At 45.9% G+C, this 23938-nt stretch overlaps 1 protein-coding gene across 15 annotated transcripts in view; it reads right to left on the bottom strand.

Annotated features, from left to right (window-relative positions):
• The window catches only part of NCOR1 (nuclear receptor corepressor 1), a 1934049-nt gene that overhangs the window by 1692193 nt on the left and 217918 nt on the right, over positions 1–23938 (bottom strand). For all 15 annotated transcript variants that reach the window (XM_078679968.1, XM_078679976.1, XM_078679969.1 and 12 more), the window contains exons 8-9: positions 16738–16794; positions 2983–3035 (exon numbers count right to left, since the gene is read on the bottom strand). In XM_078679968.1, coding sequence (XP_078536094.1) covers positions 2983–3035; positions 16738–16794 — 110 coding nt within the window. The remainder of the gene's footprint in view (positions 1–2982; positions 3036–16737; positions 16795–23938) is intronic.

Genomic DNA, 23938 nt, shown 5'->3' with positions numbered 1-23938 from the left:
ATGCATCGTCTCTTTAGCCATTTATATAGATACACACACTCATACATTTATAGAAATCACGAAAAAGGCGACCTGACCAAGGTTCAGCACAGCCACAACTAAATATGAGTAAATCTGGTGCAGCACACTTCCCATGCCTGTCGCCACAAGGAACAATAAAGGGCAACACATTTTTTCAGATGATGGAAGGCGCACTCATTCAAATGTAAGGTAGAACTCCTCTTAAGTCCAATTTGTAAAATTCTTTATTATAGCAAATATGCCAGACAACATGCACAGCCAACGCGTTTCGTTCCTAGGCGGAACTTCGTCAGGGCAATTCTAAGTATAAAGAAGGGAGTCTCGATGTGTGGATCTTAGCGTGGTTAGTCACACAAAACCCGGATCCCGGTGCAAGCGCACGGCCTCCCAAGATGGTCCAAAAACAGTAAATATAAACTGTGAAACAGCAAGGTTCCAAACTTTGTAGATACAGTATGGTCACACAAATTAGTGTGTACCTAATGCAGACGTAATTTACAGATATCAAAAAAGATCCAGGTAGTAAAGGTACAATGTGTACAGGGGGCGCTTCTATTCAGCAACCATTCAGCATGATGTGGACCGTCAGGTTGAATACAGCAAATGTTCCCGGCATAGTAACTAGGAAAGCACGAACCTACATTTGAATGAGTGCGCCTTCCATCATCTGAAGAAATTTGTTGACACTCATACATTATAAACAAAAAGTGGAAGCAGAGCATGCTTGATAAGATCATTTAGAAAGGGGAGGCCCAGCTCCTCAGGACAAATAAAGCTACATCTAGAGGAAATAAATCTCTGAAGTCGACTGAGACAACCACTCACTTCCAACTAAAGAAGTTGAGCATTTACAAAACCCAAGACTTAAGAACCATACATTGCAAACAGCACACACTGTCTATTCTAAATCTCTAGCAGTGGGGAGAGCAGCTTACTTCCAATCGCAAAGGATAAGTTAAACAAAGCACCAACCAATTGTAGGAGTTTCATTTCTGACTATGATTCCAGGAGTCGGAGGAGTCTAAAATTATCCCCAAATAGGGAAACTGATAAACCTTCAATAATTTGCCATTAATAGAGAAAACTCCTTTAGAGGAACTGCTTCAACCGCATGTCATTAATTTATGTATTCAAATTTATCTCCCATTCAAGATTAGACACAAAATTTGAAAAGGCTCTAACCAGGAGCTACAGACTTTTTTGGGCATGTGCCAGTAAGAGTGACGCCCGCATACAATAAAGCCGGGATCGGGCTGGATTTAATTAAGGGCAGTCCTAACCATATTCGACTTAATGGATATTCAAATTATTGACATAAAGGAGAAATAAACTGGGTGCTAGAACACAACCCTGAAGTAACCATGCCAAAGTTTAAAGGGGGTTGAGAGCTCACCATTGGGACCAAAGTGCACTTTGGCCTCCAGACACGAATGTAGATCAGCAAGAGAGTGTACCAGAGTATCATCCAGTCCCAGCCCAAGTAGGGTGACCAAAGCTTCGACCAATTAACTCAGTTGAATGCACAGGTTAAATCCATGGAGGCCAGGAACATGAGTCACCGCTTAGCTATAACATATTTAGCCATTATCAGATAAAGATTTAAGCATTGCTCTAGGATATCAAGATCTTCCCGAAATAGACACTGATAGTGGTTAACAATTGATTTTTCACTGCTTATTCATGGTTCTTTTAAAATTAACCCTACCCAGGGCTTTCATTTTTAAATCAATGAGAGAAATAGGACAATAGCAGCTGGTCTCCTTTTAAAAAATATAAACAATGGTTAACGATGAACAAAAACGCGGTATACGATTGCTAGAAATTTTCTTTAAAAATCTTAGTAAGTAATGGTGACCATAATTCAATATTACACTTAAAAGGATCCATGGGCACCCCATCTGGCCTGTGCTCCTTACCTGACGGACTCTCGTGCAATGCAAGGATAATCTTGCGTAATTCAAAGGTTAAAGCAGCATCTTAATCAGTTTGAGAAATATTCTGTAATCCAACCGGGCAAGAGGTTGAGCGCTACATCTGGGGAAAATAGGCAACCTACAGTTCTGAAGTTATATGCATATTTGTGATAAATGAATTAACATCACTGCCTCTAATGGCTCGAACAGTACTCCAGAATGATTTGATATTCTTAGTCTCACAAGAGTTAATTAAGGAGTCCATTTCAGTTTTTTGCTTTTTCTATTTTTAATGGCAATTTTATATAAAACATGGGAAGCTGAAATGACCACTGCACACCAAGGTTCAGTTTTTAAAACTGTCCACAAGTAGCACCTAGTCAGAGGAGGTATCAAACTAGTTTGGGGAAGAATGGGAAGGGTAACGAACATGAGATCTGCAGTTATGCACTCTGACAGATCAAAAGGAGCAAAACGACACTGAATAAGATTTTAAAAGACCACAGGGGGGTCCTCCAATTTCTACACCAGCTCAGTCCATCTGAAGTTGTGGCATTAGAATAAGTTTCCTTTGGTAAGTGACAGAGATTGGATAAAGGGGGTATGGAGAGGATCCCAGGGTGAAAGGTTTGTGATCACTATCTATACTCTTCATATGTACTCTGACCGACTCAGACAAGCCACCTAATACTTTAACCAAACATGTCCACAAGACTCCGATAATGCATTGACCTGCCTCAAAAGATTGACACACATCGTTTAAAAGGATTACATAGTGGCCCCAGAAACACCAACTAAAAGATATCCTGAACTTTGACCTCCTCTTTGGCCAGAGTGAGGTCTTATGCTCCTCCTTCCAAGACTAATTACAAAATGTGAAAATACAGTCCGCACTATTGACCCCGGTATACTAATATCACAATATGTGTAACAATCTGTGAAACATTGGTGTTCAACTCAAGTAAACTAAACCAACACACTGACTAATATCTCATGTTCAAAACTGGATAAAATAATAATTTCAATGAAACATAGAAAGACAGCTTACGTTTTGATATTTTCATGGTACACCTTCGTATCCGATGGCTGATTGTAAAGTGGCTGAAAATGAATAAACAAACATGATTTTATGATAGTCTTATTACTAGTCCAAAAACCAGATTAAGAAATACAGGCAACAAACTTTGAAAGCAAAACATTTTCAATGTATAATGCCCCTCTTTACAAAATGAGCAAGAACTGGCTTATCAGACAGGATTCTCCTCACATTTGAAAGCAACAAACTATCTTTAAACAAGCCACAAAGTCTTCACCGACTCTAAACATTAGTAATTGCCCCTCATACAACTCGCGCATCACCCAGATCTTCGTTAGCAACAGTACAAGGCAAAATGTTTTCATAGTCTTCTCAAAGAACAAATCACCACACGGGCTTACAACCACAAGATATTGCCATTTCATGAAACAAAGAAATCCACACGATTCCCCCGCAACTTCAGCCCCATGACCAATCTGTGTTAGTCATTAGCTTTTGACCATGTTTACCTAGAAGTTGAACTCTCAAGAAATAGTGAGATTGCTCCCTTCCCATTACATTATATGATAAATATATTGTATATGCAGTTTCAAAAGCAGCAATGTTTTAACATTCATACATGCTATTATATTTTGTATAATGATCCACGCAAATTAATCTACTAACTTTTTTTAAGCAAAGTATATACAAATCTTAAAGATTCTAAAAAAGCCACCCCTTAAGCAAGTGCATCTAAATATTCATATATGCGTTTCCTAATCATTTAATTTAGTTCAGAGTGAGGATAGATTTGCTAATTAATTTGCTTATAAGAGTGTGTCATAAATATAGCACTGAAAATGAACTTTTCAATCCTATTAGTTACACTTTTTCTCATTAAGTGCTGACTGCCATACTAAAAATGTGGTTTGATTATATTTCTTGATCTAGAGGGGGTACTTAACCCCTGGCTTGACCCTGAGCACGTGGCCCGATAGGGCGGGTACATTTCTGAGGGTGAAATTCGGGTGGCCATTAAACAGATGGCTCGCCGCAAGACTCCTGGTACAGATGGGCTACCGATCGAATTTTATGCAGCTTATGCAGAGGTGTTGGTACCGCGATTGCTTGCGGTATACCACGAGGCCTGGGAAACTGGGACCCTCCCTGCAACCACCCGAGAAGCCTTGGTGATCCCCTTACAGAAGCAGGATGGCGAAGCTACCTCACGCTCGGCCTACCGACCACTGTCCATGCTCACGACGGACTAAAAGATCTTGAGCAGGATTCTTGCGACGCGACTGCTGGCCCACATGCGCGCTTTAGTGCATCCGGACCAGGCAGGGTTTATCCCCCAGCGCACCACTGCCACCTGTGTGCGTCGACTGCTTCGGGTCATGGGGGGTGTAGGAGAGTAGGGTCTGCAATCCTATGATCACCCAGATTTTTTTGCTTTTTGCTGCACTGGTTTACGACTTTCCCTGGCTGTGGGCCTGCTAATCAGACCCACAGCCTAGCTGTTCTCTCTATCCAAATTGTACTCAGGTACTGAATTGGCACTGGGCCCTCTCCAAGTCCCTGTACCCAGGGCTGAGGTGTACCCAGAAGTCTCCCAGGGGCTGAAGCATGTATTATGCCACCCCTGGGCTGACTAACTAAACTGACACAACTGGCTGCACGACAGCTGGGGCAAGGTGGTGTACTCACCCTTTGCTTTAGATATAGTATACCTATATCTAACCCTAAAATGGACACACAGATCTCCTATCAGTCACTCCTATGACAGGCCTTGACAATCCTGAAGGCAGAGTGCTTGGAATCGTGTGAGATGGTGCTCTGGCATGAGCTGAGCCTGTCTGCGGCTTTCGGGATCCATCCCTTAGCCGTTTCCATGATATCGCATACCATATACTCTTAAGTGCATTATAATCCTCGCGGTTATATGCCAACTCTGGTATCGCTTTATCAAAACATGTCGAGTAAGGTGTCATACGAATTGGAATACTAACCCCTCGCCAATTCTGGCGACGGGGTTAGCATTCCACCCTTCTAGAGGGACACGACATGTATGTAACCCCTAACCCCGGTTAAAGTCAAACAGAGCCTCAGCTCCACAAAATGGATGCTGCCACCGAGACACAAGTCTGCCCTCCTGCTGCTGGGAGTCCTCCCAGAGCAGGAGATAAGGACAAAGGGTTTCCTGCCAGGGGCGGTGCCAGCACCGTCCCAGACAGGATTTTGTGTATTGTAGGTAGGCAGGGCTTCAGAGGAAGGTGACAGCACGTGGCACCCCGGTGCTCACTGTGCATAGGCTGGCTTGAACCAGTTCCTGGGACACTCCAGACCCTGTGCTGGGGAAAAGCCCGCCAAGGAAGTGGGTGTAACCACCCCCTCCTGGTCCCACCCATAGGGCAGGACTTAGTCGCGTGCCAGCCCCTTTTTACAGGAAAGGTAGAGACTGGCCCCCTTCCAAATCAGATCATCTTTGAATCCTGAAACTACTTTCTACGAAAGGAACTCAAGACTTCTTCCTAAGATTTCTCCCTTGTGGCTAAGGAGTAGTCACCCTGCATCCGCAGGCACCATCGCAAGAACACTGCGGTCTGCTGCAAGTCCTTCCTCCGGAATCCGACTGCCCAGCTCGACGAGAACAGGCTCCCTGGCACCTCTGACCTCTACCCACCTCTACAGTCCAGCTGAGAACCGTGGGTGCGACGAGACCTCGAGGGACAGGCCATCTGCAAGACTGCACGACTTCTGCACAGCAAGCCCGCCGAGTAATTTCCTGGTGAGTGCTTTGGGGTCCGAGAAGCCCCGACCCTGAGCAGCTCCAGCACCGAAGTGCAGCCTCCCAGCATCTCCACGATCTGCGTGGGGCCCTTCTGCTTTTTGCTGCTCACCGCGTTGTTTGGCTACTAGCCCGCTGGCTTGTGGCCTTCTGAACGACGCCCGACGACATCACCGCTGCTGGTCTGGTTGCTCCAGACTGGCCCCTGCTCCCTTCCCGAAGAGGAACACCCCGGACCCTCCTGGTCCACTCCAGACGCCATTTTGAGTCCACCGCGTGGGCTTGAATTAGCCAAGGCTTGTTGCCCAATCCTGGGTAACTTCGACGCCGACAGCTTCATCCATCGTGGGACAGCTCGCCTCTCCACCCTGGTCGCCGACAACGCCTCCTGGTCCGTGAGATCTGCAGAGCCAGCGTCGCCCACTCACCTAGTCGAGGTGACTACCATCCGGTGCCCTCCTGGTGCCCACTGACTACTGGCTAGTAGTCACGAACTTGGTCCCCTCTGCTTTCAGGTGTCATCCATCTTCCAGATCCAGGCTTGGATCAACTCGAACTATCTTTACTGGTCGCCTGCCAGCATCTTTCTTCCAGGCTCCTGGTCCGGTAACGAGGATTCCCGACGTCTTTTGAGACCTATGCAGCTGCAGCCCCTGGGCTAGGTAACTTCGGCATTTCGGTGCCCCAGCATAGCCTCACTATCCAAGGGTCAGGATCCACTGTCGTTTTCTCCCTACCAGGTCGGGTTCGCCCGTGAACACTAACTTAAGCGTTACTAGCTTCCATAGACTTTGTCCCGCATCCCGCGTGAGAGTGCACACTCTGCACCCGAGTCCCCTAGGCCTCCTAGAAGTAATCTAACGATTCCCTAGTCAAGTCCTAGCGATTCCAAAGCCTATTAGTACTGTACTTACCTGCTAGTAATTTCGCATTCCACTTTTAGAGTATATGGTTTTTCGTGCCCCTCGGGCATTTGTATATACTGTGCTAACTTAAGTATTTTCGTAAGAGTTTTGTTGTGTGCCTAGCACCCGGTCCTCAAAGAGTACAGGGCTGTTGCGATTCTAATAAATACACTGTTTATTTTCATAACACTTGTGTGGTGTCCTTTCACTGGGTGTTCAAGGGGTAATGTGATGGTAAAACAGCTGGCTTAACACGCCCTCTAGAGTCTTAGCCTTAGACTGCTTGTATCCATGCTACTAGGATAGCTGGTCTATAAGGTTGACTTACAACCAATCATCAATAAGGGTTGTTTGGACTGATATATAGTGATCACTAGAATAGTGAACACTGCACATCAGGCCAACTTCTCATAGGGGGCTATGTTGATGGTCTACCAGGAGCCGCTGTTCTGTCGACCGATATTGAGAAAGCGTTCGACAGCGTCGAGTGGCCGTACCTGCTTCGCGTACTGGAGTCCTTCGGCCTGGGCGAGCGATTTGTGAGGTGGACGGCCTTACTTTATGCTGCGGCCACGGCCCGAGTCAAGACCGGGGCCACTATTTCGGCCCCGTACAAGGTGGGGCGAGGGACCGGGCAAGGGTGCTCCTTGTCCCCCCTCCTATTCGCGTTAGCTATAGAGCCCCTGGCAGCTCACGCCCGCCTGGGCCATGCATATGAGGGCCTTCAACTGAGAGGCGACACTCACTACATATCCCTATATGCTGATGATTGCCTACTGTTTTTGGCTGACGCGGACGCTGCCCTGCGCGGAGCTCGACGCCTGCTGTTTGATTTTGGCCGCCTCTCGGGACTAAGGGTCAACTGGTGGAAGTCCTGCCTCTTCCCGCTAGTGCCAGGGACGGACGACTCCCAGCCGGAGGATGAGTTGCGATGGGAACATCATTGTCTCCCTTATCTTGGCACGCGCATATTCCGGTCACAATTGGACCTCCTGGAGGGTAATATTGAGAGAGTGATTCGGAGCCTACGTGGCTGCATGGGGTTCTGGCGGACGCTGCCGTTGTCGGTCGCAGGGTGAGTGGCGTTACTAAAAATGGTGGCGCTGCCCCGCCTATTGTACTTGTTTCGCACACTACCGGTCTGGATCCCGGCATCTGTGTTCACCAGATTGCGCTCCTTGCTGACCGAGTTCATTTGGGGAACGGGCAGGAGGCGAGTGGCGCTGGCCACATTGATGCGCCCTAGATCGGACGGGGGACTAGCTGCCCCTGATTTCGAATGGTACTATTTAGCGGCCCAGTTACAGTGGCTTACCCAGGCAGTGGCTCTCGAATTCAGAGGCCCAGAGGGGTCTGCAGGCGGACTCCTTCCGAGACATATCATGTCCTTTATTATTCTGGCCCAGAAACTGGACCTTTCCCTACTCACGGGTGAGGAGCGGACGATCCGCAACTGCTGGCTGCGGTGTCATAGGCGGGCTGGCGTTGCTCGCCCATATGCCCCCGAGATCCCACTAGGGATGTGCACTGCCTTCCCGCATGGAGGGGATTGGTCGGCGCTGGCGACTTGGGAAGACCTAGGCCTGCAAATGATCGGTGATTTGTATAAGGAGGGATCACTGCTTTCGTTTCAGGAGCTGCGTGACGTTTACGACCTCCCGAGGGGGGATTACCTGTTACACGCCTCGCTGGTGGCTAGTGTAGGAAGGTAGATCCCTGACTATGGTTGCCCCCAACTTTTTGCCTGGTGTTTTGCTGGTTTTCTGACTTAGTTGACCTAGGGCCCTGCTATTCAGGACCCCAGGCCTACTGCTCTCTCTGTAAAATGGATTCCATGTACCTTGGGTACATATCTAATTGGATACTGAGTCACCTTATCAGTCCCTGTACAGTGTACCTTAGGTACCCAGGGCATAGGTGTACCCAGGGCCTACCAGGGGCTGCAGCATGTATTATGCCACCCCTGGCTGGCCATCCAAATCTGACACAACTGGCTGCACGACAGCTGGGGCAAGGTGGTGTAATCACCCTTTGCTTTAGATATAGTATACCTATATCTAACCCTAAAATGGACACACAGATCTCCTATCAGTCACTCCTATGGCAGGCCTTAACAATCCTGAAGGCAGAGTGCTTGGAATCGTGTGAGATGGTGCTCTGGCATGAGCTGAGCCTGTCTGCGGCTTTCGGGATCCATCCCTTAGCCGTTTCCATGATATCGCATACCATATACTCTTAAGTGCATTATAATCCTCGCGGTTATATGCCAACTCTGGTATCGCTTTATCAAAACATGTCGAGTAAGGTGTCATACGAATTGGAATACTAACCCCTCGCCAATTCTGGCGACGGGGTTAGCATTCCACCCTTCTAGAGGGACACGACATGTATGTAACCCCTAACCCCGGTTAAAGTCAAACAGAGGCTCAGCTCCACAAAATGGATGCTGCCACCGAGACACAAGTCTGCCCTCCTGCTGCTGGGAGTCCTCCCAGAGCAGGAGATAAGGACAAAGGGTTTCCTGCCAGGGGCGGTGCCAGCACCGTCCCAGACAGGATTTTGTGTATCCTAGGTAGGCAGGGCTTCAGAGGAAGGTGACTGCAAGTGGCACCCCGGTGCTCACTATGCATAGGCCGGCTTGAACCAGTTCCAGGGACACTCCAGACCCTGAGCTGGGGAAAAGCCCGCCAAGGAAGTGGGTGTAACCACCCCCCTCCTGGTCCCACCCATAGGGCAGGACTTAGTCGCGTGCCAGCCCCCTTTTCCCAGATAAAGGTAGGAGCAGGCCCCCTTCCAAATTAGATCATCTTTGGAATCAAGACACGACTTTCTGCGAAAGGACTTCAAGATTTCCTTCTTCAAGATTCTCCCTTGTGACTAAGGAGTAGTCACCCTGCATCCGCAGGCACCAACGCAGGAACACTGCGGTCTGCTGCAAGTCCTTCCTCCGGAATCCGACTGCCCAGCTCGACAAGACCCGGCTTCCCTGGCACCTCTGACCTCTACTCACCTCTACAGCCAAGCTGAGAACCGTGAGTGCGACGAGACCTCAAGGGACCGACTATTGCCAAGACTGCACGACTTCTTCACAGCAAGCCCGCCGAGTAATCTCCTGGCGAGTGCTTTGGGGTCCGAGAAGCCCCAACCCTGAGCAGCTCCAGCACCGAAGAGCAGCCCCCCAGCATCTCCACGATCGGCGTGGGGCCCTTCTGCTTTTTGCTGCTCACCGTGTTGTTTGGCTACTAGCCCGCTGGCTTGTGGCCTTCTGAACGACGCCCGACGACATCACTGCTGCTGGTCTGGTTGCTCCAGACTGGCTCTTGCTCCCTTCCAGAAGAGGAGCACCCCGGACCCTCCTGGTCCACTCAAGACGCCATTTTGAGTCCACCGCGTGGGCTTGAATTAGCCAAGGCTTTGTTGCCCAATCCTGGGTTCTTCGACGCCGACAGCTTCATCCATCGTGGGACAGCTCGCCTCTCCATCCTGGTCGCCGACAACGCCTCCTGGTCCGTGAGATCTGCAGAGCCAGCGTCGCCCACTCACCTAGTCGAGGTGACTACCATCCGGTGCCCTCCTGGTGCCCACTGACTACTGGCTAGTAGTCACGAACTTGGTCCCCTCTGCTTTCAGGTGTCATCCATCTTCCAGATCCAGGCTTGGATCAACTCGAACTATCTTCACTGGTCGCCTGCCAGAATCTTTCTTCCAGGCTCCTGGTCCGGCAACGAGGATTCCCGACGTCTTTTGAGACATATGCAGCTGCAGCCCCTGGGCTAGGTAACTTCGGCATTTCGGTGCCCCAGCATAGCCTCACTATCCAAGGGTCAGGATCCACAGTCGTTTTCTCCCTACCAGGTCGGGTTCGCCCGTGAACACTAACTTTAACTTTACTAGCTTCCATAGACTTTGTCCCGCATCCCGCGTGAGAGTGCACACTCTGCACCCGAGTCCCCTAGGCCTCCTAGAAGTAATCTAACGATTCCATAGTCAAGTCCTAGTGATTCCAAAGCCTATTAGTACTGTACTTACCTGCTAGTAATTTCGCATTCCACTTTTAGAGTATATGGTTTTTCGTGCCCCTCGGGCATTTGTGTATACTGTGCTAACTTAAGTATTTTCGTAAGAGTTTTGTTGTGTGCCTAGCACCCTGTCCTCATAAAGAGTACAGGGTTGTTGTGATTCTAATAAATACATTGTTTATTTTGATAACACTTGTGTGGTGTCCTTTCACTGGGTGTTCAAGGGGTAATGTGATGGTAAAACAGCTGGCTTAACACGCCCTCTAGAGTCTTAGCCTTAGACTGCTCGTATCCATGCTACTAGGATAGCTGGTCTATAAGGTTGACTTACAACCAATCATCAATAAGGGTTGTTTGGACTGATATATAGTGATCACTAGAATAGTGAGCACTGCACATCAGGCCAACTTCTCACAGCTAGTATCCAGAATCATTGGAAGAAGGGCCTTTCTGAACCACCGACATCCGAGAGCTGTCAATATGTGGTATGGCGGCGGGTACTTACAAGACCGTCACCTGCCTCTATCGGAGGCTGTCGACGGAAACGCTGCAGCCCTTGGACAGGTTGAAAACCAAATGGGAAGAGGATATTGGGCGACCGATCCCCGAATCGACTTGGCCACAGCTTTTGCGGCGGGCATGGAAAGGCACTCGGAATGCCAGGTTCCAGATGGTCCAATTTTTCTCTCTCCACCGAGCTTATCTGACGCCGGTTAAGATATCGCAGTATTTTGAGGGCGCGTCTTCGCTCTGCCCTAGGTGTGGACTGGAAGGTGCGGATTTTGCCCATATGTTCTGGGCTTGTGCGAAGCTAACTGATTATTGGGAGGCGGTGGTGGCCTGCCTGAATGCTGTCACGGATCGGCATATTGTAGCGGATATGGGCGTTTGTTTATTATTGTGGTTCCCTCACACCCCCCGAACTCGCATCACCAGCAAATTCTATGACGTGGGCCTGATATTGGCCAAACGGGAAATCACCATGCATTGGAAATCCAGCCGGGGCCCCAGTTACTCGTGCTGGAGATCTACCCTGGAGCGGTGGGCGAAGGCAGAGAGCGCGTTGCGGCTGCGACAGGCCAGGCGACTAGATAATGGCAGGGCGCTAGAGACGGCCAGAGCGTGGGAGGCCCTTGTGACCGAGCTGCTACTACCTGAGGGTGACCAAAGTGAGGATAGTGAGGCACCGACGCCGTAGGGTGTTTCGGAGGTGAGGTTCCCCGTTCCTGGTGCGGAACACAACTGACATGAGTAACGACGGGGGTTATGGGAGTTCAGGTCCCCCAGTGGAAGGCATCACCTACCTCCTCCTTTCGACTGCTTCGAGGAAGGTACGGATTGTTGACTATTGGCTGCTGAGAAAGAGGACACCGGCGCACTGACAAGGGGGGTGGGATGCAGGGAGGGATTGGTTATGGGATTGTTATCGTAAAAGGCATTTACTCAGAACAGAATTGTTGTCCCATGTTCTCGAATGTGAGTGTTACTCGATGTATTACACTGCTATATTCTGACATGCCAATAAAAATTGTTTCTAAAAAAATAAAGGGGGTACTTAATATTTTTCTTTTTTACAAATAAATGTATGTGGGGGCACAACCATACCAATCGCTCATGTAGATGTTTTTGCATCTTGGAAGAAAGTGTGTACACTTCAGTCAATGATGCTTAAAGATTATCATCCAGATAGTACATAGCTGAGAAGTCTTGAAAATCTGAGCAACCTGGCTTAAGCGGACCAATGCGCCACATGCATCATAATTAAGAGGGGCCGACAGTGCTCTGGGCATACATCTTCGTTCTAGCCCACCCTTTTCTCCGTTCAGTCAATTATTGCAAAATTCAATGACTGGAATAGAGATGGAGTATGGCGCATGGAACGTCGTTTGATTTAATCATGTTTTCAGGATTATATAAAGTAAAAACAACAAATCTTTTGATGGAGAAAATGAGAATAATGCAGCTAGACTACAACCTATTGTTCCCAGCCTGGTTAAAGGTATTACATAATTCTATGACCACCTACTTCAATATTTTGGAGTCAGCCTGGGATTGAGTGGAAAAAGTAAAGGCACCGACTAGGCTCCTCAAAAATCAACAGAATAACGGATGCCCAAAATCTCACCAAAGCTAGGCCTATAGACACGCATCAAGAAATTAGGGGTCAAAGATCACCTTCACCGGATTGGCAAAAACCAGAGGGTTGGGAAAGGACAGACTGGAATAGAAAATTAAGTGGCCAAGTGCTGGTTGTGCAGAGATGGAACTGTAGGTATGCAGAAATGACTTGGATCTTGACCAGAACCCAAAGTGAGTCCAAGTGATACCTACACATTCGACTACAGTTGACATCGATTCCTCAGTGTGGGGAGGTGACACCAAACACTTGGCGATGTCACTGCAGAGGGCATGGCCTATCCCTTGCCTTCCACCTGGAATATTGGGTTTAATGGGTAGCCGTAAAACAGGAGTTACACTGTCTAACTCTTCACATTGTTTTAGTCCAGCTTTGGTGCTCCAAGTTGTTAAAAGGTTAGCTATCAATCTATCGATACATACACATACCTATACACCAACACATACCTATACATACTATACAAATACATACATATCTGTGTGTTGGGGTGGTCGGTGGATCAATAGATCCTTGTGATGCCCCTTGGTATTTGCTCTGCAACCCTTAAGCTGGACAAATCCCCAGGGTTGTCACGTTGAGAGTTCCATGGATCTGCAGATCCATGGACCCCCGCCTACAACAACAACATATAAAAAATGGAGAATGGTTGTGTGCCTGCAGGGGGCTGGGTGCCTGACTGGGTGGGTGGCCGCAGGGCTAGAATGAAGGCCAGGCCCTGCAGCCAACTCCTCACTGTGTACTGCCTTTATGCATGGTAATAAAATATTACTTTATGTAAATAATTATTCACTGCAATAAATAAAGGTTAAATTAACTTACAGTTAGGTGGAATTTTAAGGGATAATGTAATGTTTTAAACTCCAATAACCACACAAATTCACCAGTTAGTTATGTCAAGTAACTATAGTTTGTGCTCCAAGGTAACTATAACGCTCACCATGCACTGCTAATTACCCCACATATTACACCAACCACTACATCTTCTTTGACAATATTGATAATATCGATGGAACATCTGCAATGAAATGATTGAATAGAAAACCGTATGTTATCACTAGCAATTCGGCCAACAATAATATAACTTTAACCTTTGCTTTTTTCAGAGGGATATATATATATATATATATATATATATATATATATATATAGATATATATATATATACACACACACACCCCTTTACCTTACTACGTAGGCGATACATCGCATTCAATTACAACGCAAGTCGTTACAACGGTGCGTTGTTACAACGCAAGTCGTTACGACATGTGAAGAGTCGACATGGCACACATACCTGTGTGCCATGCCTGCAACCCACTGCCATGGCATAGGTCAGCCACCCCTCCAGCTGGGTGTAGTATGCCACTGGTGAGGGTACAGGTGCATGAGCCCTGTACACCTACAGGGTCTAAGTCCATTATTAGACATTGTAAGTGCAGTAAAGCCATAAAGAGTATATGGTCTGGGAGTTAGTCATTATGAATTCCACAGCACCAAAATGGCTTTACTGAGTTCTGGGAAGTTTGGTATCAAACTTCAGAGCATAATAAACCCACAAGGATGCTAGTGTAGAATCTATTATACAATGGACTCAGAGGTGATCTTACTGATGCCACTGAAAAAAGACCAGCCTCTGGTGGGTTCCATGACTGGTAAACACCATCCTGCCACCACGAGACATGTTTCTGGACCCCAGGAGTGGGACCCTTTGCTCCCAGAGCCCAGAAACAAAGGCTTTCCTGGGAGGAGGTGTTCACACCTTCACCAGGTCAGGAAGATCCAAGTGTGCAGGGGAGCTTCAAAGGCCTTGCCGCCTTTGTAACACGCGGCCCACAGCCTCTCCTGCTACCAGGAGCAGGCCACCTTCCAGTCTCCCCTACTTTTCAGCAGGAAGACAGGCAGGAACATTTAGAACAGCCCAGAAGGTGTGCCCACCTCTGCCAACCTCACCCCTAAGGTGGGGGAGACGAGGTGAAGCCCTCTCTCCTAACAGGATTAGGGATTGTGCCCACTCCCCCATGTGGGAGAGTGGACACACTAAGGGTGTAGTCACCCTAAGGTCAGTAGCCCATTGGCTACTAACCTCGAGACTCCTAAAATGGCCCCTAAATACAGTATTTAGGGAGCAGCCCTGAACCAAGAAGGCAGATTCCCTCAACCTATGAAGAAGGACAAAAGAAGACACCCAGCAGAGGACACTGCAGAGAACAAGTGACTTGGCCTCAGCCCTACCAGCCTGTCTGCAGTTTCCAGAGATCCTGCGCCAGAAGTCGCGCAGTCCTGTAATCAGCGACCTCCAGAACCGACTGCCTTCAACAAAGACCGGATCTCCTGTGAACAGCAGCTCTGTTCAAAAGAAAAAGCCAAGAAAGACTCAGAGCCTGCTAAGGACAAGGAAACCAGACGCATGGAACCACCACTGCACCCGACGCCTACGGCCCGAATTAGGAGTGGCCCACTGGTCCCAGCGAGGTCCCCCAGCGCTCCAGAGTCCGAGTCCACCGTGGGTTGACCCCTCCAGGACACCTCGACGTCGCCTGCAGTCTCTGCATGGAGATCCCACCCCAACCACAAGAGGCCCAGTAAGGTAAAATCCGACCTCAAGAGACACCCCTGCATCCAGCACTTATGTCCCGAGCCCTCCAACTTACCTGCCCAGCTGTTGGTTCCTCCAGGAAGTCTTCCTGGACCGAGCATGCAGCTAAAAACCAAAATCGAAAATCCCTATTGAAAACAGGGCACCCAACGCCAAAACAGCACCCTGCACCCAGCCGCCCCTGCGGGTGCACTTTGTGTGCTAAATCGGATCCCCCTAAGCCTAACACCAGGAGCTCGGCTCCCACAACCTTGTGGCCTGCTCGTCAGCAGCCACCAACCGGAGGCCCCTTACCCCTTATTAGCTAACATTGGGCCTCAGCACTCTGCACAGAGCCGCCCTAGTGCAGCTGAGGGTGTAACAAGCGTGCATCCTTGACCCTGGGGGACCCCTCAGTCTACCCGCAGAATAACAACTCAACAGCCGAATACTTACCTTTGAACCGATAACCCTATTTCCTCCATAGGATAAAATACTGTTCTCAGTCTACCCGCAGAATAACAACTCAACAGCCGAATACTTACCATTGAACCGATAACCCTATTTCCTCCATAGGATAAAATACTGTTTTTCTGTGAAAAGTTTCTAAGTGTGGAGTTGGACAATCTATGAAAGTCTTTACAACTGTAACCAAATAACAAAAACGCTTTTACTTACCTGTTTACAGGAAATGTCCCAGTGGAGTACCCAGGTATACTGCAATGTGTAAGAAAAGCAATCTGTAAAGTAATTACTAGACATTATACTAAAAAGCCAATACAAGTTATATGTACAATCTTTCAAAGCATTGCATTACTAGTAATTCTACTGTAATAAAATTAAAAGTATATATACAACTGCAATACAAACTGTTTACAAACTGTATTTTTACTGCAAAGTACTTATCACTTACCTGTGCCAGGCTTGCTTGGTTCTAGGAAATAAAATAACTAAAAGAATATTTTTATACAAACAACATTGATCTAAGTTCAGTCTGAGTGTGTGACGATCATTTGATAATTGAGTATGTACAACAAATGCTTAACACTACCCTCTGATAAAGCCTTACTGCTCGACCATACTACCACAAATAGAGAGTAAGGTGCTGTCTACTTTTACCTCTGCCTACCTTTGGGGTTCCACTGGACTCTGTGCACACTATATCTCACTTTGGTATAGTATATACAGAGCCAGCTTCCTACAATTGCTCAGTGTCACATAGTGCTGGGCTAACCTGCGCCGGCAACAGAGCCATGAGCCTCATGTTCAAGAGTCAGACGCCCGGCCGCTGCACCACACACACCTCTTCCTCAGCACAAAACACACAGGAGTCCAATTGGCAAATACTGGGGAAAGACACTTACCAGTTCAACTATTGGGCCAAGACCTTCCAAAACTTTATGTGCTTCTTCGGCCTTTTTCTGTGAACAACAATTATTTCAAATTACAATCAGCTAAAGGAGTACACACAATTCAATACAAAACAATTGCTTTCTTGGGACACAGATTGCTTACAATATATTAATATGTCACACAGATTACATTAAGTTCACTATCTTTTTTAAATTGGTAACTAAAACAAAAGGGTAATTTGGCTATGCATTGAATATGCATGTAATGTAATAAATCAAAATATGCCAAAAAACAATTATTTTAAAAAAAACCCAGCAAATACCTCTTACAATGAGCCTAATTTATTTTTTAAACGTTCACATAACATCCACAAAAATTTAAATGCCTGATTTTAAAACTCTGCTGTTTCAAAAAGACAGTTACTTTTGAGGCTCTTTTGGTGGTCCAGTTATGAGGGTTTCTCAAAGAAACCATCCCAAATAAGTGAAAAGAGTCTGCTTAACAAGTGAGACACCAATAACTGTACAACAAAAAGGCGACTAAATGGAGAATATTATACTGTTGATTTCACTCAGTCCCAGGGTCTTGCATTTACCGTGTTGGAGCTTCACTAGACAATCTTAGTAAGTGGAATGGTTTGGGAGTCTGAAGTTTCTTTCAGATCTACCTTTTGTTGTACACATACTAGAAAAGATAAATCTACATTACAATGCTCCATTTACCTTTGATTGGACTTGGGAGTAACTTACTAACATTTTCCAACCAGTGTGAGAGGTGTGGTACGGCTGCCTGGGCAGTTGACTTCGGAGCACAGGGTTCAGCTTCGACCCCCGGCTCCGGCGGCAGCACAGCTCAGCTCAGCTCAGCACAATGTGACTCAGCTCACTTAACTTCCACAACGGCCCCCAGCGCCTTGCGAACCGTCAGGGTGAGTAGTTCGAGCTTTGCAAATACGGATTTATATTCATTTATTTATTTATTCTGCATTTAACTGGCACCCAACGCACCTTTCAGCAGCAACACAAGAATGTTTTATTAGGATTCAGTAATGCGCACAGCAGAGCACAGCAAGGGTAGTAGCAATGCATGCTCCCAGAAAAACCTAGGAAGGGTGTCCTCGCAAACAATGGTCAGAAAGAAGGTTTGGATGTGGGAGGAGGGTGGCTTTATGAAACGTAATTTTCATTAAAATGAATAAATATAAATAAATAAATAAAAAATAAAAAAAAATAAGAAACCTATATGAAAAAGGCATGCCAAAACTGTATGGCATACATATCATTGGTACAGTATCATTAGTACAGCCTCATATGAATAGAATACTGTACCTTGTTCAGATGGGGTTATCAGCAGCATTGCGTCAAGAGCTTAAAGCACCTTCTTGAGGATTTATATGTACATGTAAAGATCGATGCATCACCTCCAGTGGCACCCCCAACGTAAAGTCGCATCTGCAATACTTTGCCCTAATTTAGAGGCAACCTTACAATGTTTGCGTCCAGTTATGGGGCCCGAACTAGAGGTTTCAAGGCCATTTCTGAAAAAGGTCAACGGAGTAATGTCGGAAATTGTGCGAAGGGCTGTGTCTAGAAGGAGGGATAATTGGAGCATGATAGAGGGATGACAGAAGGCAGAATAGATAGTGCACAGCTGTATGTTAAGGTAATTTCTAGTGAACAGAGAAAGAATGGGCAGTAAACAGATGATTGACGACAGGCAAACCGATGAGAGAATACCTGGCTAGTAAATGGTTAGTAAATAGTGTGTCAATGGTGAATATTGCATTTACGTATGGTATATTAGTAGAATTTATATAGCACTCTTCTGCAATTTTATAGCCATGTACGCTGTGAAAATCTAGGCTCTCTTTGTGCATGGTTCTAGATTTCGGTTAAGGATATTTAATATAGACTGACTCAAGATTCTCTCATGTGAGAGAATAGTGTGGATGACCATCACCAAAGTGGTCTGGAACCATTTTCGTTTATAAGTCAACATTGGCTTGTTGAAATTTGTGTTTGGTGGCAGTTGGGATGTTTGTAGAGAGGTTTGTAGGGTAGTTGGTTTGTCATGGTTTACTGTTTCACAAGGGAGAAAAGGTGTCCTACATGCATCCTGGGGTGAGCCTCTTGCTGGGGACAGACACACAGTTGGTTTCAGATGGATACATTTGTGAAAAAGAATTTGAATTGTTTGACCAAGCTCGGTTGGCTACTGTATACCATGCATCAACTTAAAGGAGCAAATCAAGAAAGAAGACCCTTATTTATCACAATATGTTTATTTTATTCATGAACTAATAACTATCAAGTTTTTAGGAACCATAATTTTTTATAATGGGTATAATGAAGCAACATAAAACAAACAAGTGGCAAAACAAAAACAAATTAACAAAATGGTCCAGTTGTCAGTGCTAAGGTCGGCAAGGGCTTCTGGGTGCTCTGTACTATTGCATATCCAGGCTGAGTAGGATGTATGTGCTAGATAGAAGGATCACAGGACACCAGCTAAATACAAAATAGTTTTCAATGAGAGCCCCACAGCCAGGAGGGTGTTTCTTAAGAGGACAGTAATAATTTAAAAGACAATATTGAAATGTCCTAAACCTCGCAAACACACTGAACATTAAACATGCTCAAGGTAAGACTGCGCACGCATGGAGGAGGATAAAGACCCGCAATGCACAGAACACTAAAATAAAGGAAAAGATATATGTTGTACTTTCTCAGTTTAACAAAAGACAGGACTGCAAGGGAATAAAGGCATAATCGACTACAACAAGTAACCGGGCAGAAGGAAGAACACTAATTCTTTTCACACTGTTTAATTCACCAATAGGTGAAGAACCTTATGAAACAAACAGGCAAGGCAGGAATAATTGAACTTCTGGAACTAAAATGTAAATGTTTATAACCTCTGATCCTGGAGATTCTTGAGACATTACAGTCTTGTGGTAAAACTTCTTCTAACTCAGTATTTCCTTTGTTTCCATGCATGTACATTAGATTAGTTGGTCCTTCAGTCTCCAACACTTTAACATTATTATCTCTCAGAACATTCTGACCATTACATCTGGAAGGTTAATTCTCATCAGACAGCGATGCAGCCATGTCAGTCAACATATCACAAACATCATCACTTTCAGAACTAACAACTTTGCTGAATTTTAAAACTGTTAAAACCAATTTTCATATTTAATCTGACAGAAGACGATGCTCGGATTACGATTTTATAAGAAGGGAATTTAGAACCGCCTTTGTTCACAAAGCAAGGATTTTTAACCTTGACCCAGTCCTCAAACGTCCAGGCTAAAATTTCATGCACTATGCTTGCATTCAAACGTTCTTTAATTTGCTGTTGTTTGTTAAACTCTTTCGGATGCTGTCCTGTATTTTTCTCTTGACCTTATATACTTTGTACTTGCCTATCAAGTGAGGATTAATTTCTGACTTGGGAACTCGAATTTTAAGAATCTCTAAGGATGCAAATAGTTGTGGAATGTGATGTTCTGTGATATGCCCGGATATTCTCTTTAATTATAATATTGACATTCTTATCAGTCAAGGTAATTTATATTCACTTAGTGAAGGTTCTGTTAACTTTCTCCAATGTTCCATTACAACTCCGTCTCGGTCGTATCCCCCCCTACATCTTTACCTTTCCCCCCTACCCCTCTACGCTCCATTTATCTCATCTTCTTATGCTCTTTACATGTTTTTCAACCAAGACCTTGCTAGTTGGCGGATGCCCGGTGGAGCTACCCGATAGCAAAAGAGGAGATGGGCCATGGACTTCCCCCTAGGCCGTCACCTACCCAGCCGGACTTGAGGCAGACTTTAATTCGTCTTGCCGTCGTATCTCCCTCCGACCCCTTCACCCTACCCCCTTACCCTTCTACGCTCCATTTATCTAATCTTCTATGCTCTTTAAATGTTTTACTAGTAACTGATTTAACCTGTCAACTGATGTAATTTTGCAACTTTGTGGAACCTCATGTAAAGCGCTCTGATAACATTGGGTCTAGCCTGCGCTATATAAAACTCATTAAATAAATAAACAAGGTGACTAGCTGATGATAAAAGGGTATGTTTTTGATGAACCCCATACTCCCTTGCCTCTGCGACAGAGCTATGCACATGCAGACTGACCAGTTCGCTCACTGCGCTTGGCATACAATTCAAACATACTGAACACAGTGTCACTGTAAGCAGATGCAAAGTTGGTATATTTGAATGATCAAACCCTCTCAGTGGAGATTGCTACTGTAGTGTAGAATTGGGGATCTATCAGGACCCCACGTGAACAGGGACAAGTCAATGATATTGCCCACGGGAGCCTTGAAACTATGCTAAATATTCAACCATGAAACAAGCCATTTAGATATGTGAGCACTGTGATTACTAAATTCACAGAGCTAGAGCAGAAATTAGATGAACAACTTGAGGAAGTTAGTGATGTTTTGGGTACACCTTCCTTTACATTTGATGCACAAAGTATCACTTTTGAAGACCGTGGATCTACCTAGGTATCTATATTCACACACAAAAAATCCTCAGTTAAAAAAATTAGCCATGGTTCTGCGTAAAACATGTACAATCACTAAAAAGTACCAGCTTTGGTTTTAAATGCACGAAACATACACTAGCAGCACAGGGCTATAGGAGATTTCCACCAAAGGTGAACCACAAGGCCTCACGTGGTCAGGCCCTCCGCTCAACATGGCGTGAAAATGGATTGGCCACAGAGACTTGTCTGCAGCTAGGCCAAAACCACTGCACTAGTGGACAAACCTACCCTCAACTACACACAACCCAAGGTGGATGGTTAAGTCCTGCTGCATGAGTTGGCCAGCATCTGACCTACTCCAGGCCCTCTATTCCTACCCTCACCCCTCCTCGCTGGTGGCATATTGGCAGGGCAAAGCATGAAATGTTTGATGGTGATCGCAATTTCCATGACAATCTCAATTCTTGTGCTTCAAACCCTTTTTTGTGTTTTAGGTTGATTTTTTCCCTACACCGTGATACCCACAGGTAGGCAAGCTACTGAAATCTTGGCTCAGCTCAAGGTCCTCTTGGATCCTCAAACCTAAAACGAGCTGAGCTATCATGTGACTTCTGCTTGCCACCCAGGCTGTAACCTTATGCACTAGTAATTAAAAACAAAGAGTTATCCTCTGATGTAAAGCAAGAGAGAAGAAATGTGTTACTTAACTTTAACTCCAGTTCTCCGGCATAGATATCTTTTATATATTCACATGCTTGAATCATTCCCCAGCATCAGGATGGGAATCCCCCCCCCCCCCATCCCCCATCCCCCCATGTGAATATATGAAAGATACTAATGTTGAGAGCTGGAGTTACAGGTAAGGAACTAATTTCTTCTTCCAACATTGGATCTTTTATAAAGTCACCTGCTTGAATCAGAATAGCAAGCAGTAAACATTATGAAATACAACACGGGAAGCAAGCTCACCTTTAATGAAACCAGTTTCTCAGGACTGCCTGTCCCACTGCTACATCAGCTTCCGCGTCCACGGCTAGGCAGTAATGCTTCATGAACGTATACCTGCTCCTACAGGTGACTGTATAGCAGATGACTTTCAAAGACACTCCAGTAAAAAGTGCTGCAGTTGAAGCCATGCCTCAGCTTGAAATGCGCCTTCACTCTTCCCTAAAGAGGACGCTCTGCTTTACATTACCAAATGCAATACAGGCTGAGTGTCCAAACGGGATAGCTCGTTGGCTGAGATTGACCTATTCGTGGTTGACTAAATTATACACATAATTTGGCTGATGTGTGTATGTCCTTTGTTTTGTCTATATAGAATAGGGAACATCTACGCAAGTCTAGAGAATGTAATGATCTTTCTGCTGTTGAAGATGGGAGTATGAAAGAAGGATCTAAGAAGGACAGGCTAATTTAGATGCACGTCAGTAGGCAGCTTAGGAATTAATTTAGAATTTGTTTGGAGTATCACTTAGTCCTTCGTGAACCAGAGAAAAGGTTCTCTGGTGGTGAATGCCTGAATCTCTTCCACTCTCTCAGCAGATGTCAAAGTCGGGAGTAGTGCGGTTTTCCATAAGACAAATTACAAGCCTGCTCTATGTAGAGGCTCAAAAGGCGGTATCAGCTGGCCAAGGACTGTATTGAGCTCCCATGGAACCAACCTGATTGCACAAACACACTTCTATTTTTGGTTTCATCCAGACAATCATATTCAATATTTGAAAGCAGATAGATCTCAAATACACCCTCAACAGCTTACTTCACTTATGCCGTTGGGCCTGAAGCGTACTCAGTCGGATATAGAAACCGTGGCAACGGCATGTTGGGCATGGACCAAACTACGTCTCCATGTAAAGTCGGAATATCTCTACTGCCCCCAGATTCCACTGGCGGATAACTCATGGATAGTGCCTACACTTGAAACCTGCACCAAACAAACCTTACTAAAATATAGATTGAGTTTGATGCAGATTTATTTGTAGACTCCCTCCCTCGTTCGGTCATTGACATGATATCGGGAGGTAATGCAACGACAATGGACATATTTGTATTACATAGAGTGCGAATGCGCTGTTAAGTGTTTTACCAGATTCCAAGGAGGAATGGCCGGAATTTCAACCACTTTTATAATTAACACACCGGACACTGCCCGCTTGATCACAAGGCTTTACCATCTCACCCAAACGTTGCCAGTATCCGGGGGGTTTACATGCTAGATGAGCAAGGGAAGCAGATATTGGCGAACCGCTTCTTGATGCGGTTTGGACCTATTGCTGCTCCCCAAAAAGTTTTGTTTCGTCCAACTATAGGTACAAATTGCTTCATTATAAATATATAACCAGAGTTTATTTGATACCAGCTTTTTTGAAAAAAATACATCCACAGACTGATGGTGCTTGTCCTAAATGTGCTTGGGAGGGGGCGGACTTTGCACACATGATGTGGTACTGCGGGGGTGGTACGGAGCTGTTGGGAAGAGGTGTTTCGTCACATTTCTTCAATGGTGGAGCAGGAACTAAACCCTAGCCCGCTTTTAGCATTACTGAGATACGTTAAGCCTCACCCCAAACATATCAGACGATTTGCTGCAATGTCATTCCTATTGGCTAAGCGTCAAATTTCCTTAAATTGGGGTAGGAGGAGTCATCCAACCATTAAGGTCTGGCTTCAGGATTTACAGTATTGTAATACCGCAAGCGACTA

The sequence above is a fragment of the Lissotriton helveticus genome, chromosome 3_1 (genome assembly GCF_964261635.1).
Source record: "Lissotriton helveticus chromosome 3_1, aLisHel1.1, whole genome shotgun sequence".
Classification (NCBI taxonomy): domain Eukaryota; kingdom Metazoa; phylum Chordata; class Amphibia; order Caudata; family Salamandridae; genus Lissotriton; species Lissotriton helveticus.
The sequence above is the reverse complement of the archived record's forward strand: the minus strand, read 5'-3'. Positions and strand labels throughout refer to the sequence as shown.